Here is a 19,421-nt window from a genome sequence, read left to right as displayed (position 1 = left end):
GATTTTATCTATAATTGTTCCTTATAGTCAGGTGGTCTCTAATGACAGGTTATTTATATACACAGCTATTCGTTATCGTCAGGTGGTCTCTAATGTCAGGTAATTTTTATACACAGTTATTCGTTATCGTCAGGTGGTCTCTGATGACAGGTAATTTCTATACACAGCTATTCGTTATCGTCAGGTGGTCTCTAATGACAGGTTATTTATATACACAGTTATTCGTTATCGTCAGGTGGTCTCTAATGACAGGTTATTTATATACACAGCTATTCGTTATCGTCAGGTGGTCTCTAATGTCAGGTTATTTATATACACAGCTATTCGTTATCGTCAGGTGGTCTCTAATGACAGGTAATTTATATACACAGCTATTCGTTATCGTCAGGTGGTCTCTAATGACAGGTAATTTATATACACAGCTATTCGTTATCGTCAGGTGGTCTCTAATGACAGGTTATTTATATACACAGCTATTCGTTATCGTCAGGTTATTTATATACACAGTTATTCGTTATCGTCAGGTGGTCTCTAATGACAGGTTATTTATATACACAGCTATTCGTTATCGTCAGGTGGTCTCTAATGACAGGTTATTTATATACACAGCTATTCGTTATCGTCAGGTGGTCTCTAATGACAGGTTATTTATATACACAGCTATTCGTTATCGTCAGGTGGTCTCTAATGTCAGGTAATTTATATACACAGCTATTCGTTATCGTCAGGTGGTCTCTAATGTCAGGTAATTTCTATACACAGTTATTCGTTATCGTCAGGTGGTCTCTAATGTCAGGTAATTTATATACACAGCTATTCGTTATCGTCAGGTGGTCTCTAATGACAGGTAATTTATATACACAGTTATTCGTTATCGTCAGGTGGTCTCTAATGTCAGGTAATTTATATACACAGCTATTCGTTATCGTCAGGTGGTCTCTAATGACAGGTAATTTATATACACAGTTATTCGTTATCGTCAGGTGGTCTCTAATGTCAGGTTATTTATATACACAGCTATTCGTTATCGTCAGGTGGTCTCTAATGACAGGTAATTTATATACACAGCTATTCGTTATCGTCAGGTGGTCTCTAATGACAGGTTATTTATATACACAGCTCTTCGTTATCGTCAGGTGGTCTCTAATGACAAGTTATTTATATACACAGCTATTCGTTATCGTCAGGTGGTCTCTAATGACAGGTAATTTAAATACACAGCTATTCGTTATCGTCAGGTGGTCTCTAATGACAGGTAATTTATATACACAGCTATTCGTTATCGTCAGGTGGTCTCTAATGACAGGTTATTTATATACACAGTTATTCGTTATCGTCAGGTGGTCTCTAATGACAGGTAATTTTTATACACAGCTATTCGTTATAATTAGGAGGTCTCTTCTAGGTTACTTTTATGTGTTGGTCAGTGCGTTGTATTTGTAAGAAACTTTACAGATAGACCTAAAAATTAGTCTCGGTAAATTTCAAACTAATTGTCCCCGTGTACCCAGAGAGCAAGCTTGTTTGAGACTGTTTATCTGGCCCAGGACCTTCCAAAACCCAGTTTGCTGTATCGCTAATTAGATAAGTAGGATCTCCAGTGGTAGTCCAAATTCTTAGTACAGTATCTGCGCGTCCATAATTCCGGATCAAGATGTAACATCCAAAGGTTATCTTTGAAAAAACGATCTCATAAGAAAACATTAGTTTCGTTCTGTAATATTAAGGAGGACGTGTTTGGTGTTTGTAAGTGTGGTCATTAGTTTACATTGTTCTCAATTTGGAACCTGACTTGAAATGACCCAAATTTACATGTCGGGTGTTCTCGATGAAGCAGAAAATGCTTTCCCTTCTGGAACACCTGGGCCCGTATTTATGAAACCGTTCTCATGCTCAAGCATGAATTTTGTGCTCAAGCTTCATGTCTTGTTTAAGTTAAAAATTAATAAAGAACGCTATTTTGCCGAAGATTTAAAAAAAAATTTGAAATGACTTCAAATCAAAGCTATATTCAAGGTTTAAATTTGACATTTGTATTATTTTATATGATTTAGGTGAATTACAAAAAAGTGTGCTTGAGTATGAGAAAGGTTTCATGAATACGGGCCCAGGTCTTATTATCTTTGTACATTTTCATGAGCCTCCATGTTAATCTGTTAATATTTCGCTATAGTTTGAATTAAGACTCCACTGACATGTTTTCTTTCACTCAGTGCTCAGTAATGGAAAAGATGGTCTGAATGTCAATTAGCTGCCGTGATAACTTGTATTTCCGATGAGAAGTAGATAAGATGTTGAAACATTACATTTCAGTCATATTCATCATGTGTATTCTCCCTGCTATGTTGCGATCTGAACACTGATATCACTTTGGAGTTACCTGTCCCTTAAGCGAAATTTTAAAATTCTCTCGTGATGTTTGAATTTAAATTCTTAGTTATGTTGTGTAAGGTAAAAGAAACAATAAGATATAAACAAAGTTAAGATATTGAATTCTTCACTTAGTTTTATCTAGAGGTAATAATGTTAATAGTGGCTGCTATTGTAGATCAAGTTTGCGTTATTACGCCTTAAAAACGCGCGTTAGTAAGACATATCCATTTCCGTTATTACGCCTTAAACACGTGCGTTAGTAAAACTTATATATTTCTGTTACTACGCCTTAAACACGTGCGTTAGTAAAACTTCTATATTTCCGTTATTACGCCTTAAAACGCGCGTTAGTAAAACTTCTACATTTCCGTTATTACGCCTTAAACACGTGCGTTAGTAAAACTTCTATATTTCCGTTATTACGACTTTTTTTATATATCTTTTGATCGTAATAACTTAGAAGTTTGTATTATTACGTTAATATTTTTCGAAATAATGTCATCTTACACTCACTATGATATTCTTTGTTTCCTTTGATATGAGTGACACCAATTGAGTTCCGTAGAATATTGTTTTATACATATCTATATCTTCTACGTACGATGTAGCCAAAACATTTAACTGCTTTGATAATGGGGAGCGATGTGCATGCATTTTTTTTATTTCTATAATGAAGCACGCGCCATTAATTGCTATAACAGAACTGAAATTGATTGGTTGATGATGTTTATTAATAGACCAGTCTCGTTACAACCAGTACAGTCAGTACGTGCCTTGTTAAATAAATTACATACCTCGACGAGACGTAGTTTGTCATCGTTAAACTGTAAAGCAGAACGGTATGAGCGCAATGTATACCGGTAACTGATAAAACTTCACAGGAGTGTTTAAAGTTAAAAACAAATTTCGGGATTGAAAATCCGGAATATGAATAATCCACAAAGTGAATGAATATGCAGGAGTACTGGTAATCCGAATCGAGGGATGATTGATAATCCGGAATGTATATGAGAACAGGTAATCTGGAATGTACAGTACCGTAGAAATATTAATCCAGATTATACAGGGGCACTGATTATCCGGAATACATGAGGGTATAAATCATCCGGAATATGTGTGAGTACTACTTATCTGGAATATACGGGAGAAGCATTGATCAGGAGTATGCTGGACTACTGATAACCCGGAATATACATGATTGATATAAATCCGGATTATGCATGAACACTACCTGATTTGATTCTCGAGACTATATTGATAACCTACTGTTGATGGTTTAGGAGAGCGGGAGTTGGGTTGATGAGACTGTCATAATGTTCAAGTTAGCACGTCATAGAACACGGATATATACGGGAAACAACGTTGTTATGTACACCACGCTACTGAATACACTAAAACGGAAAGGTAAGTGATTCAAATTACTGTACAAATTAGAGGAGTGAGATGGTGTTCAAATTACTGTACAGATTAGAGGTGAGAGATGGTGTTCAAATTACTGTACAGATTAGAGGTGTGAGATGGTGTTCAAATTACTGTACATATTAGAGGTGAGAGGTGGTGTTCAAATTACTGTACAGATTAGAGGTGTGAGATGGTGTTCAAATTACTGTACATATTAGAGGTGAGAGGTGGTGTTCAAATTACTGTACAGATTAGAGGTGAGAGATGGTGTTCAAATTACTGTACAAATTAGACGAGTGAGAGATGGTGTTCAAATTACTGTACAAATTAGACGAGTGAGAGATGGTGTTCAAATTACTGTACAGATTAGAGGTGTGAGATGGTGTTCAAATTACTGTACATATTAGAGGTGAGAGGTGGTGTTCAAATTACTGTACAGATTAGAGGTGAGAGATGGTGTTCAAATTACTGTTCACATTAGAGGTGAGAGATGGTGTTCAAATTACTGTACAAATTAGACGAGTGAGAGATGGTGTTCAAATTACTGTACAGATTAGAGGTGAGAGATGGTGTTCAAATTACTGTACATATTAGAGGTGAGAGGTGGTGTTCAAATTACTGTACAGATTAGAGGTGAGAGATGGTGTTCAAATTACTGTACATATTAGAGGTGAGAGATGGTGTTCAAATTACTGTACAGATTAAAGGTGAGAGGTGGTGTTCAAATTACTGTACAAATTAGACGAGTGAGAGATGGTGTTCAAATAACTGTACAGATTAGAGGTGAGAGATGGTGTTCAAATTACTGTTCAGATTAGAGGTGAGAGATGGTGTTCAAATTACTGTACAGATTAGAGGTGAGAGGTGGTGTTCAAATTACTGTACAGATTAGAGGTGAGAGGTGGTGTTCAAATTACTGTACATATTAGAGGTGAGAGATGGTGTTCAAATAACTGTACAGATTAGAGGTGAGAGATGGTGTTCAAATTACTGTACAGATTAGAGGTGAGAGGTGGTGTTCAAATTACTGTACAGATTAGAGGTGAGAGATGGTGTTCAAATTACTGTACAGATTAGAGGTGAGAGATGGTGTTCAAATTACTGTACAGATTAGAGGTGAGAGATGGTGTTCAAATTACTGTTCACATTAGAGGTGAGAGATGGTGTTCAAATTACTGTACAGATTAGAGGTGAGAGATGGTGTTCAAATTACTGTTCACATTAGAGGTGAGAGATGGTGTTCAAATTACTGTACAGATTAGAGGTGAGAGGTGGTGTTCAAATTACTGTACATATTAGAGGTGAGAGATGGTGTTCAAATTACTGTACATATTAGAGGTGTGAGATGGTGTTCAAATTACTGTTCACATTAGAGGTGAGAGATGGTGTTCAAATTACTGTACAGATTAGAGGTGAGAGATGGTGTTCAAATTACTGTACAGATTAGAGGTGAGAGATGGTGTTCAAATTACTGTACATATTAGAGGTGTGAGATGGTGTTCAAATTACTGTACAGATTAGAGGTGAGAGATGGTGTTCAAATTACTGTACATATTAGAGGTGAGAGATGGTGTTCAAATTACTGTACAGATTAGAGGTGAGAGATGGTGTTCAAATTACTGTTCACATTAGAGGTGAGAGATGGTGTTCAAATTACTGTACAGATTAGAGGTGAGAGATGGTGTTCAAATTACTGTACAGATTAGAGGTGAGAGATGGTGTTCAAATTACTGTTCACATTAGAGGTGAGAGATGGTGTTCAAATTACTGTACATATTAGAGGTGAGAGGTGGTGTTCAAATTACTGTACAGATTAGAGGTGAGAGATGGTGTTCAAATTACTGTTCACATTAGAGGTGAGAGGTGGTGTTCAAATTACTGTACAGATTAGAGGTGAGAGATGGTGTTCAAATTACTGTACAAATAAGAACAAAAGGAACTAATCAATTATACGGAATTCGTTATTCTGAGAATTTAGAATTTTTTCATAAGGTTGATCTAAATTATTCAAGTTTAACTTAACGATTAGACAAGAGTGTTTGATTTTGATAAATTACTCGTCGAAGGGAAATTTATATAAGAGGGAACACCTGACATTTACTGAGAAATCAACAAATATTCACACTTTGTAACAAGAATGACATCGGGAACGAATTTCATTTTGCAGTACACTGAAAATTAGACACAGCAATGAATATTGTAAGTCCTTTTCTGTTGTTATCTTCCTGATCAAATTGTTTCATCCACAAGAATTCTTGTCAGAATCAGCGGATCTCTCCAAGGATAGTCGGTTCGACAATAGCACAAAATACATCCTCTTATATATACAGTGAATAGTCTTGTTCCCAGTATTCGAAATGGATGATGCCATTTTAAAATCCGCGTTCATGGTCAACTGTACGTCACGTGATCCACTCATATTCAACTGTACATCAGGTGATCTACTCATGTTCAACAGTACATCACTCTACTCGGCATGACAAAATTATTCAAATCCAAAGAAAATAAAAAAATGTACCTACGAATATAGAAAAGAATAAAATTATACAAAAAATAAATTTTCTCACCGAAAGGTTGATTATAAAATCTAGGCGCTCTCCTTATACGGCTTAAGCCTTTCAATACAAGATTGATAGCATTACTTAAATTTCCATAAATATGATGGATAACAGATAGCGTTTTTTTTTCAATTAGAGCTTTGATAGACAATGGCTTTCAAAAATCTCTCGTCATAAAAATGAACAGTGATAAAATTCCTGTTAACATTTTTTTAAGAATGCGGATGAACATAGATGAAAGCGTAACAAAGTTGCTGAATTTTATAGACGCCCACGCACACACAAACTGTTTCTTTAGAGAACAGCGTGGATAGTCTATCGTAAATTTCTGTTCTTCATTAACAGCACGAGCTAATTCGGTAAACGATTTTCAGCACAGACGCAGGGCCTTGAAAATTGAGGACGTATTATTTTGATGTATAGTAATTACTAAGCTGGTGTATGTTATGTGAAAGTATTCATCATTAACGCTAAGATTAACACTGTAACATTCCTGTCATCTGTGATGAATTCTCGTGCCCCTGTGTGGACGATTTAGTGCTACAATTTACATATTTCCGGTTTCCCGGTAGTTAAGTAGACCTATATAAAATCACAGGTTAATTAGGGCTTGTTTTACGTATATAGACAGAATCAATACAAATATTTTCAATGATTTTTCTGATTACATTCAGAGGAGTGTGGCAGATGGGATTGGAGATGGATTATTGAGATATGCTAAGGCGGGTGATGCATCGAATCAAGCATTTGGTAACATACTGGATTCGTTATGGTATTATTATAAACAGGCTGAGTGCAGTACAGGGTCAGCCGATAGGAAAAACAGGTGTCAATTTTCAAATGGTTGTAATACATAAGTAGATAAAATAACGGCTATTTCGTGGACTTAAATAGAAACATAAAACATGAAGCTTAAACAAACGTATAATTGATATGTTTGTGAGCATACAATGATTCTGCTAACAGAGGTTATTCCTATTACATAATATAGCCATGCTAATGGGCCTTTATAACGCACTGTCAACTTAATAAAATTTCTCTGAGAATATCACATGCTCTTAATTTGCTCCAAAATATTTTTTGGGTAAAAACAAAATTTATCTTTATTAAATCTCTACCTCCCTCTATCCCTCCCTTTATCCCTCTCTTTTTTGACCTATCTCTCCCTTTATTTGACCTGTAACTCCTTTTATTTGACCTATCCCTCCCTTCATTTGACCTATCCCACCCTTAATTCCTCCCTTTATTTGACCTATCCCTCCCTTCATTTGACCTATCCCACCCTTTACTTGACCTGTAACTCCCTTTATTTGACCTATCCCTCCCTTTATTTGACCTATCCCACTTATAATTCCTCCCTTTATTTGACCTATTCCTCCCTTTATTTGACCTATCTCTCCCTTTATTTGACCTATTCCTCCCTTTATTTGACCTATTCCTCCCTTTATCCCTCCGTTATTTGACCTATCTCTCGCTTTATTTGACCCATCACCCCCAAGTTTGCCTATCTCAAATAGATGATGTATGATGAGAATTGTAAATTACTTATAAATTCAAAATGTTTAAAACAATTTTCCACTAAAATATCAAAATATTTAAAATCGTTTTGAGAAAATCCCCACAACGAACTTACTACGTACTTGACTTGTATTCTTTCAATGTTATTTTCATATCAGTCCGGCTAACTAGTTCACGAAATATGAATAATTAATCTCCAGTTTGTATAAGTAAATGCGTCGTCAAATGATACACGTAGCCCGAGGTTAAACTTTTTACAATGTGTTAATGATTGAGAGGTGAAGCTATTTAAAACTCGACTTTCTTACATATCTTCGTTATGTGAAGGCATAACCATCAACTACAATATTTATGTACAGTTAAATTTTTTTTTTATGTTTGAGTCTCTCGTCAGAAAGATATATTCAGGTATTTGTTAAGGTATTTAAAAGGACACATACACAAATATTTGTTATCTTTGATAGGAATCCTGTAATACTTTATCAAAGTACATATCAACAGAATCATAATCCAAACACAAATGTAATGAAACTAGGCTAAATACGTGCAAAAGAAAGGCTTACAGACTCCTGGAAATGTGCCAGAAGAGTAAGACCAGGTGTTCGGAAACAGTAAGCGTCCTCTGCTTCCTCGACAACACCCGCCATTTAAATCTTGGTCAATCCAAATAAGTAATGTCACGTTCTCAATTCTCAAAACAATGTATACAACAACGGAACCTACAGATATTCTACAAAAACACACGCCTCTGTAATTAAGTTGTGTCAGAAATATATTTGAGGAAGCTAGAATAGACAAGTGGAATTTAAAAGATTCTTTTGTTTTTTTCAGACTGAAATGATACCGATATAGTCTTAACGTTTTATAAGGGATATACCAAATATTTCAGGCAACTTACAAACAAAATACATGTTCAGTATCTTAAAACGTAAGCTGTATTTTGATGAGGGCGAAGAAAGCCTCTCGTGAAACACTTTAATTTTTCTGTCACGAGTGAAAATGCAGCTAATATTTTAAGACACTGACTATGTATTCTATTGATCCTGCAACATTCATTGAAAATCAGGCGATTGTAACTTATACAGATTTGTTGTTCAGTCTGTGTTTACCTGGCGTTGACCGTACGCTGAATGTTGCCTGATAACGGACGCCAAAATAATTGCTCCGCGCGGAAACATAGTCCAAAACTTCTTCGGATATAACAGCGATTTTTTTTCGAATTTCCATAAATCAACTTGTTCAGTAGAACATGTAAAATCGCTTATTTCAACAACTATTTATATTTCTAAACGTAATATTTACGTAAATTCACAGAGTAATGCTGTCGAAATACCGCATGTGTTAAAATACAGCTGTTTTTCGTCATTGCCGAACACAGCAAAATTTTTCCGACAATTAGAGATACAAATGTTTATTTATTATACTGAATGGTATTGTAAGTAGATTGTATCCTATCAGGAACAACGAGAGAGAGAGAGAGAGAGAGAGAGAGAGAGAGAGAGAGAGAGAGAGAGAGAGGGAGGGAGAGAGAGAGAGAGAGAGAGAGAGAGAGAGAGAGAGAGAGAGAGAGAGAGAGAGAGAGAGAGAGAGAGAGAGAGAGAGAGAGAGAGAGAGAGAGAGAGAGAGAGAGAGAGAGAGAGAGAGAGAGAGAAATCAGTTTTCCTGCGGCACTATGTCTTATAGCACGTGTCTAAAACGAAGTACCGTTCGCTGGGAATTGAAAAAAAAAATGTAGTTATTATGCGCAGTTCTGAACGGTAGCAGGGTATAATGGGGAATTTTATGGTCTTATGTATCTTGTACGGAATGGATAAAGTACATTTCTAAAGGTTTGTAATGCGAGTTGTTCAGCGTGATAGTTGGTCACACCGCCCAAAAATTTTTGAAGTTGTTAATGAATGTAGTCGTTTATCAGGGAATCAGAGAGTATTGCTTGGCCTGTGGTTATATAAACATATTACAATTAAGTTATTTTTATCTTTAGCGAGACTTGCTGGAATCCACTTTCATTCAAGCGTTTGCAGGATAATAACACATGGCACCGTTCAAACGGGACGTCTTCCCCTGTGTCTGTGAGAAGAAGATGAACATCACTAAAACGCTTAATTCTGGATGTTGGTCTCAAACGTTCAGGCGACCTTGATGTGAAAACTTCTGTTATCTGTGAGGAATTGGCAATATTACTCTTTACAGTGCATGCCAGTAAACAATAAATAGTGTGGTACGATCGACACTCGAGCTGTTTATTTTGGTATGGACCATACACTATCTACAAGATTAATGTAAGCATAACAGGGACAATGCTGTAACACTGCACTTTGCTATTACTATGTCATATCATTATTCCGTTTACAGTTTTCTAGCCAATAAGAATAATTAATGATAAGGTGCCCTTGGTGGTTATTTTGTGTTTTTAAAAGAAAGAAATCCTTAATTGCACGGTAGCACGCTTCATGATAGCGGCTTACAAAACGTTGTTTATGCAAGTAGGTATTGTGACAGGGGTGCTAACCTGGGGATTAGCTCTATATAAGCTGCACCAAATTCACGTATTAAGGTTCTGCAACTGAAGACAAAAACAGGAATTCTTTATTCTTCGGCGTCTTGTTCGAAAGTGACAAGAACGGCCGAGGACGCTAACTATACAGAATTCTCTGAACTTTCCTTGACCAATCAAATCATATTTTTCATATGACTTTGAGTAGCGCTTCGGCCACTGACCAATGGGATCTAGCCTTACTGTGTCAACGCACCTGTTGCGACCTGTCAACAATAGCTTGGCCTTCGCTGAGATATTGTGACACAATCGAGTAATGCTAACAGACCCCTTAATTGGACAAAGTAAAAACATTCCTCAGAGACAACGTAAATCCTGACGCTAACTGACTAAAGGCTAACGCTAACAGATAAAAGAGCCTAATACAATGTGAAACACCTTTGACCGAAAGTTGTTAAGATCTCTTTTCATATAGTTCTTTGATAATGACGTACTGAATAAGGTTTTAATGAAGGCTTTATTTGAGACTGTCCTAATCCTGACATTATGTAAAGTGTTTGTAAACTGGCTTTGAGAAACAAACTGAGAGAATAACTCTTAGTCTACAATAAAATATTTAAGAAAAATATAAATCATTTAGTGGTCATTACCTTTCTAGTGCCTCACAATGTTTTATTATAAAACAAACAATATCAGGTTTTAAAATCATTTGGTCGTCAGAATTATCTATCAGAGGATATACCTAAGGTGTTAGTAATATTTTCCCCGTACATGATATGTATGCATTTACAGCTAAAACTGTTACGAATCACAACTACACATCACAGGAAGTGCCCCCAGACTGTGGAAACTTGGGCTCTACCTGAGGCGCTGTAACAGGGCGGGCTCCCATGCTGAAATCCAGACACTTGATTAATAAATTGAATAAAATTCTCTGTTTATTATACAGCTTAGTCACCTAGTCCTGGTACACAGTAAAACATTGTGGATCTCGTTATCAGGCGTGATAGCGACAGTTATCATACTATTGATATTGTGTTTGTCTGCTAAATAGCCATTGTAATAGGGGAAACCTTAGCCTGTTGTCTGGAGTGCCGTGGATGTGGTGGTCGGATGGAAGGAAAGGGTTGTGGGAGGGTTGGGGGATGTATCGTATGTATGTATCTTAAATAAATCTTAAATAAGATACAAACATAGGGATGATAATTTAGTTCATAATCTGCTACAGGGATAATCTTCCGGATTACTCGCTCCCAGGGTCAAAGGTTATCGTTGGTAAAGACGATCAAACGAGATGGCCTTGTGATGGAGCCCCTTACATATAGCTCAATCATAAGAAGTGTGGTTGATACTTGTTGACTTCTGCGGTAAAACCTCCCTCAGAGATATTTATTTTAAGAAATATGCTATATTTTTTGAAAGCCTTGGCAAACGAGTTAAAATTTAGGACATTTTTTTATCATATATCTCAGAAAAACTACACTACGACATCTTCTAAAGTTCAAATGTGGCAGAGAAGATTAAAAGGAGGTAGCCATTTTGTTTCGCCATTTTCAGTTCATGACGTAACGTCATTGTCCCTAATGATTATGACGTCACAATTTTTATTTTGCTTGGCGCAGACAATGAATAACGCTTTATGGTATATTACACAGGTGCCAAATCCGTAAAAAAGAAGAAAAAAAAAAAACAAAAACAAAAAAACAAAAAATGAGTCTTCATTTGATAACAGGATGATAAGATTTTTAATCTGTTGAAATAAATTGTTATTGATCGATGTAAATAACCCAGAAAGACAAAGTGGCGATAGCTGAAATAAGATTTCGTTTTTGATGGTTTTAAACATGTTCCCATTTTGTATTTCATGTTAATATGACGTATTAAACCACTCACCATATCGTTCAGTGGTAGAGTGATGCGATATTTTGCTAATGTAGTGAAAAGTTCACGAATAAAAACATCACAACAACTCTATTATTTAGATAATGATAACAAGTTCACTTAATAGATTCATATTTTATCACATTTATTGATTGATCTATTTCCTAATCACTATAATCTAAATAAGGAAATGTTCTATCAGTCGAACACCTTTTTAAATGGGCGAATTTCTGTTATTTTAACCAACAGTTAGGATATTTGTAGCATTATCGTGTACTTTGTGACGTATTTATAGAATTAGATTGATGCGGAAAATCCCCGAGATCAAAACTGGACGCTATATTTAACACGTATTTAACCTTCGTTCTAGTTGTTTTCAGTGCATAATCACTATACGTTCCTTCTTTTCTTTATTTAGATACCTCGACAACAGGTTTCTAAATCTTCAGATATAAAACAGCTTGTCGAAAGTTTTCTGTCGCATAGCTTAGAAACACGTGAGGTTGATAAATGATGTTTACCTGGACGTTTTAGTGGTGTTATTGTCACACTGAACTTGGTCCTCGTTACCCGTCTGTCATATCTCCATAACACATATATTGCTCGCAGGATTTATTGGAATTATCCAGACACTGAGTCACATGCACGTCAACTACAGTGCTATTTTGGTCAGTTTAACAAAAATTTGATTAAAATAACGTCTGTCATTTCTCTTCGTGTACCTCACAAATATAATTCTTACATGTACGAACACGGTCAGCATTATACGTCTCTGGTAGGAAGATTTTTTCTTGTATTTTTTCTGGTCAATCGATTAGAATGATTTGGGTAAAACATCCCCCAGCAAAATCAAAAAAAAAAATGACATAACTTCCCGACTAAAAATTCTTAAACCATACAGCTACGGATCTATGGAAAAACGAGATATGATTTGCTTTAACACACATAGAGTTGACCAGTTCTTCCCATTGCTGTCCACGCAATGTAGAAACGTAGCGTGGTATACATCGGGTGAGGAGAACAGTTGAATGAGAGGAGAGTAGGGGGAGTATTGTGTGGAATATAAGAGAGTGGGGGGAGTATTGTGTGGAGTATAACATCTTTAATTCTGAGTAAGCGGGTTGTAGTCATATAGGTCGAGTTTCATTTCTAGAATTAAACATAGTCTTAGTTTCTAGAGGTACGGTAGTATCTACCAGCTTTTAACACTTAAATTATGTTCAACACTTCAGTTATGTTCAACACTTTAATTATGTTCTACACTTAAATTATGTTCAACACTTCAGTTATGTTAATCACTTCAATTATGTTCAACACTTCAGTTATGTTCAACACTTCAATTATGTTCAACACTTCAGTTATGTTCAACACTTCAATTATGTTCAACACTTCAGTTATGTTAATCACTTCAATTATGTTCAACACTTCAGTTATGTTAATCACTTCAATTATGTTCAACACTTCAGTTATGTTCTTGCGCCCTATACTTAGTATCGATATTTTAAAGTGTTAATGTAAAAGAACTACATTTCAAACCGATCATTAATGTATATGCTAGTACATTGCTACCATCTGGTGTATTTTATATTTACCATCTCGTCACAATTTATTAATCCTTAGTGGACATAAGATTATAGTACAGCCGAAAAAGTCGGTCGATTCCTTACCATCTCGTCACACCTTTCTCGACCTTAGTGGACATAGGATTATAGTACAGCCGAAAAAGTCGGTCGATTCCTTACCATCTCGTCACACCTTTCTCACCCTTAGTGTACATAGGATTATAGTACAGCCGAAAAAGTCGGTCGATTCCTTACCATCTCGTCACACCTTTCTCACCCTTAGTGTACATAGGATTATAGTACGGCCGAAAAAGTCGGTCGATTCCTTACCATTTCGTCACACATTTCTCGACCTTGGTGAACATAGGATTATAGTACAACCGAAAAAGCTGGTCGATTCCTTACCATCTCGTCACGAATCTTTCATCCTTAGTGGATACGTTAGTACTAGTATGCTCCACACTGGTCATTTGTCTGAAGAAGATGACCGTGTAGTCATCAAAACATCACATTCTAATTATCTACTGGTTGTGTTATAAGATGAAGGTGACTGTGTATTCATCAAAACGTCACACTCTAATCTTCTACTGGTTGTGTTATAAGATGAAGGTGACCGTGTAGTCATCCGAACGTCACACTCTAATCTTCTACTGGTTGTGTTATAAGAAGAAAGTGGCCGTGTAGTCATCCGAACGTCACACTCTAATCTTCTACTGGTTGTGTTATAAGATGAAGGTGACCGTGTAGTCATCGTCACACTCTAATCTTCTTCTGGTTGTGTTATAAGATGAAGGTGACCGTGTAACCATCAAAACGTCACACTCTGATCTTCTACTGGTTGTGTTATAAGATGAAAGTGGCCGTGTAGTCATCCGAACGTCACACTCTAATCTTCTACTGGTTGTGTTATAAGATGAAGGTGACCGTGTAGTTATCGTCACACTCTAATCTTCTACTGGTTGTGTTATAAGAACTTATATTCTACTATCAACGTGCTAGATTTTTTGGTGTATTCCGTTTTAATATAGTTTACTGTAGCAACATAATGGGTTTAAGAAAACGGAGATGAAATTTAGGTTTACCCCCCAAGTTAATATGACTAATAAACGACAGTGGACTACACATTTTTGTCAACTGTAGCAAACAAAAATGAGTATGAAAAAGTAGAGACGAAATTTAGGCTTTATTTCAGTTTTGTTATAAAATGACTTATACACAGCATTGGGCTAGATAGTGTTTTATCTACAACAAATTGAGTATGAGAAATTGGAGATGAAACAGACTACACTGTACCTATTGAAGACGGTGATTAAAATTATCAGATAAGACTTATAAAGCTGCCGCCTTCTTGGCGATTATGTAGAAGCTGTGAGATAATCTCGACTTCATCCACTTTCCGTATCTCACGAACTCGAGATTAAGCGACATTACAGCTCGAAACATGTCCCAAAAAACTTAAAAACAAAAAACAATACTGGATCAGTGAATTGTCACGTGTCTGTGTGTGACGTCATCATGGCAATTTGAAAACGTCTTTATATTTCATTACTGGAATTCCGATGGTTCCGACAACACATCAGGTAACGTAATCTTGGTACAGAAAGGAATGTACTCTCTGAGTGAAAGGTAATCGTCGGACGTTCATTTTATTTCTTAATATCCTGCGCGTTTGACCTTCTCTTCGCTTATTTTTTTCTTCTGTTCTGTTTGTCGTTGTTTTTATATGTTTCGCAATAATAAGACAAATATTTTATTTCGTTTTCCGTCAAGCTGACGATGTCTTATTCACGTAGTTTCTTTCTCTCTTTCTTTCTGTCTTTCATTCATATTTTCTTTCTTTCTTTTTTCTTTCTCTTTTTTCTTTCTTTCTTCAAACGACTATTTGATTTTAATTATTTTTTTTTCAGTTGACGATACCAAATACTTGGTTGCAGAAAACGAGAAAGCACAAGACAGTATGTCACCCCAGGGTAGGTGAATTTGTAAAACAAACTTGTCTGTGACTTGTACAGGATTTCAAGCATTCGTCTACAGTCACATGATTTACGATGGGTAAACATGGAAATGTAACAGGTCAAAGGTCATCGTCGGAAAACTAACGAAACTCTGCTCCGGACTCAATCGATAGAGCAGAGTCTAGTGGTGTTCCGACAATAAGATATAAACCAAACCATGAACCTCGCTGTTAAAAGAGGCAAAAGAAAACAAAACGTTGTGATTTATTTTGAGATATTTCATCCGGTCCTTCAATAACGTAAGTAGTTTATCATTTTTTTTTTATATAATTTTCTTGTTCCAGTTTCTTCGGACAATTTATAGAATCAAATCGGGAACAGCGAAATATTAAGATCCATCGAATTGTTGTTTTATTTTTAATTATATTAATACTTTGCAGACAAATTGCCCGTGTCGAACAACAATGGCGTCCGAAGAAAATCAATTAGTGACGTCATAAGTACGATGAAAGCGGAGTCCAACAACTACCAGAGTCAGATACAGGCGTGCGTGGATTTGGAGAGGTTCGCCGATGACGGTAAATATTTACTTCTATATCATTAACTGGCTTTCCATTCGTACATATAGGGACAACAACGGTGGGCCTTTTTACAAAACGGCACCGGTAAAATGTTGGAAAAATTGAAATAAGATTTGTCGCCGAGACCTACCCGATATCTTCTAAAGGATTCGCGAGAGTCCTAATTGTCCATGTATATATATGCATTTTATATTGCTTATTGATAGTGATTTCGTTACATTGAGTCTTACGTACTTAGCCTCTAGGTGTTCAATACATAATTCTTCAACATAGACCTACGTCATTAGTTTTATGATGTATCTTTAATGATAATGTTTATGATTTTAACAAATGCATATTAATATTCCATATAATGCATTGAACAGAATTTTTTAATTTCCTCTTATTTCTGCAGATGATATTGAGGTTCTGATGAAGAAACAGGAAGCTATCTCCTTCATGGTGGAAGCAATGTCTAAATTTATGGATAAAACAGAGCTCCATCTGGCGGCGTGTAAAACTCTAGTTGCCTTATCTACAAACTCGGGTAAGTCATACGTTCAAGCACCATTGTGGTTAATGATACAGATGTAACCGTTAGTTAGTAAAATTTTGAAACTTTGATGAAACAGAATGTTAGTTATGATTTCCTGGATATAAATTTGTCGAGGTGCCAGACTAATGCTTTTCAGGTGCTGGTTTGCCTATATCGCTTTTGTTTTTATCAGTGGCAACAATTTGACTTTTTTAAAACTCCAATTAACCTTGGGGTAACCAGGGCCTGGATGATAACTGCATTGCCATTTGCACAAACGACAGAACAGTAGTTGAAGACCTACACATCTTTTCTTTTCAAGTTTCAAGTGTCACTATTACATTTAACTTACATCACGTATATGGTTCGTCTACGCACGTTTCACTTCTACTTACATCAAGTGTATGGTACATTTAGAGACATTTCAGTGTTACTTACATCACGTATATGGTTCATTAGGCACGTTTCACTTCTACTTACATCAAGTGTATGGTACATTTAGACACGTTTCAGTATTACTTACGTCACGTATATGGTTCGTTAGGCACGTTTCGCTGTTACTGATGTCACGTTAATGGGCACGTTACAATGTTATTTACATCACGTTCATGATTCGTTTAGCGTTTCATTGTTACTTACAATAATGTAACAATGGTTTGTGTTAGACAGGGTGCAATTTAAGTTACGTAATTTTTCAATCAGATTTCATAGCTACACAATGATGTTACAACATCTTTCCGGTTTACCAAGGCGACTTTCACTGCACATTTGAAGTCAAGTAAATTATGAGTGTTCGTTTTAGATAAAATGGTGCCAATTTCTGTTTTTATTAATTGTTTTACAACGTTTCTGTCCATCACAGTGGCCAGTTGTATACAGATGTGTCGTGAAAATGGAATATCCACGCTCCTCCGGGTCATCCGTACCCACGAAGACCATACCCACATCCTCACTTCAGTCCTCGAAATTCTCGGCAACATCTCATTAACTGGTAAATTTATTTGGATGTTCTATAAGGGTTGAAACTATTTACCGTCCTGTCAACAGCTGTGGACATTTAATAGATAGCCTTTGTATGTATGAGAACGAGTGTTTTAGGAGAGTACGTGTGTTTTTGGAGTGTTGAGTACAAGTGTTATAGGATTTGAGTACGAGAGTTATAGGAGTGTTAAATACGAGTGTTATAGGAGTGTTGAGTAAGATTGTTATGTGAGTGTTGAGTAAGAGTGTTATAGGAGTGTTGAGTACGAGTGTTATAGGAGTGTTGAGTACGAGTGTTATGGGAGTGTTGAGTACGAGTGTTATAGGAGTGTTGAGAATGAGTGTTACATTTATTCAATAAATACTTGTTTTTATTTCTGTTTTGTAATGATTATCTACCTTTTTGTAAATTCGGTGAAACATGCATGGTTACTTCCCTTTAATTAATTATCTATGTATCACTTACTAGACAGTGACCAGACCGAATTTAAGCAAAACTTTGTCATTTATGTATTTGTGTTACAGAAGAGCTTTCAGAAGAAATTGTAAAGAATGCAGGTCATTCGGAAATCCTCGCGAAGATGTCTTGTCAGCGTGATGATTACAATGTTGCCAAACTTTGTTGTTTTATCCTAGGAAATCTCGTAAATACAGGTAGGTACGTTCTGGAGTGTGACTGGGTCCTGATAATTATGGGAACTCAGGTATTATCAGCATTCACAGATAGTACATATATATTTTTGTCTGATAAATAAGCGGTTATTTGAATAGAAGAACTGATGAAAAAAGATTAGCATCATTCAAATAACACTTTTAAAATTTGTTGTATAACATTTGACAATTATTTCTTCAACAGTTGATGTTGCTCAGTCAATTATGTTTGTTGGCGGTGTTCACTCCATCATCGAAGCTTTACGAAGGTTCCCGACAAATGCCGAAGTCTTAGAGAACGGCTGCCGAGCTCTTGGATGTTTTTCTGCCCATGGTGAGTTGACCAAAGAGCAAAGCCAACAGCAAACTATTATGTGAATAATGTTAAATTAGAGACATTTTAAAAATACAAAATAAGGCTACTTGATATACAGAAGTGATTGTCTTTTGGTACAGATGAGATCTGCATGGACGTGGTTAACGCAGGCGCAGTAGAGGCGGTTTTAGTAGCTATGGCAGCAGCACCGGAAGTCGATACTCTGCAGGAATGTGGATGCTGGGCACTAGCGTGTCTCACTAAATTCGGTAACTAAATTCACATCTTTTAGTCATACAAATTGGTAAGCAGGGTGGGGGCCGGGGAGGACGTGGGGGGCCGGGGAGGGCGTGGGGGGGATGTTATTGTTCATTTTCATTATTCTTTGTATTGTTTCCTCGACAATTAATTTAGGGTCGTTTCACCGGATTCACAGCTGCTTAAACATAAAAACAAACATTTTAAAATCTCATAGCAAAATAAATTCACATTATGCATAGTATAGCTTACTGTAGGTACGTAAATAATCGAACATGAGCGACGCAGGAAAAGACTGGTACATACTGGGAACAATTACGTAGGACTTTACCAGGACCACACTCATGTATTGTCGCTTTAATATAACAGTAGTCA

The 19,421-nt window shown here is 36.2% G+C and overlaps 1 protein-coding gene across 1 annotated transcript in view; it reads left to right on the top strand.

The window, feature by feature from the left end:
* The window catches only part of LOC132559268 (uncharacterized), a 39,491-nt gene that overhangs the window by 8,128 nt on the left and 11,942 nt on the right, over window positions 1–19,421 (top strand). The window contains exons 2-8 of the mRNA XM_060223886.1: window positions 15,698–15,760; window positions 16,186–16,323; window positions 16,721–16,852; window positions 17,703–17,831; window positions 18,347–18,475; window positions 18,678–18,806; window positions 18,929–19,057. Coding sequence (XP_060079869.1) covers window positions 15,698–15,760; window positions 16,186–16,323; window positions 16,721–16,852; window positions 17,703–17,831; window positions 18,347–18,475; window positions 18,678–18,806; window positions 18,929–19,057 — 849 coding nt within the window. The remainder of the gene's footprint in view (window positions 1–15,697; window positions 15,761–16,185; window positions 16,324–16,720; window positions 16,853–17,702; window positions 17,832–18,346; window positions 18,476–18,677; window positions 18,807–18,928; window positions 19,058–19,421) is intronic.

Source organism: Ylistrum balloti, unplaced genomic scaffold (assembly GCF_031769215.1).
Source record: "Ylistrum balloti isolate Yb309-2 unplaced genomic scaffold, AGI_CSIRO_Ybal_v1 Utg370882, whole genome shotgun sequence".
NCBI classification, from domain to species: domain Eukaryota; kingdom Metazoa; phylum Mollusca; class Bivalvia; order Pectinida; family Pectinidae; genus Ylistrum; species Ylistrum balloti.
This window is presented reverse-complemented; position numbering and strand designations above follow the sequence as displayed.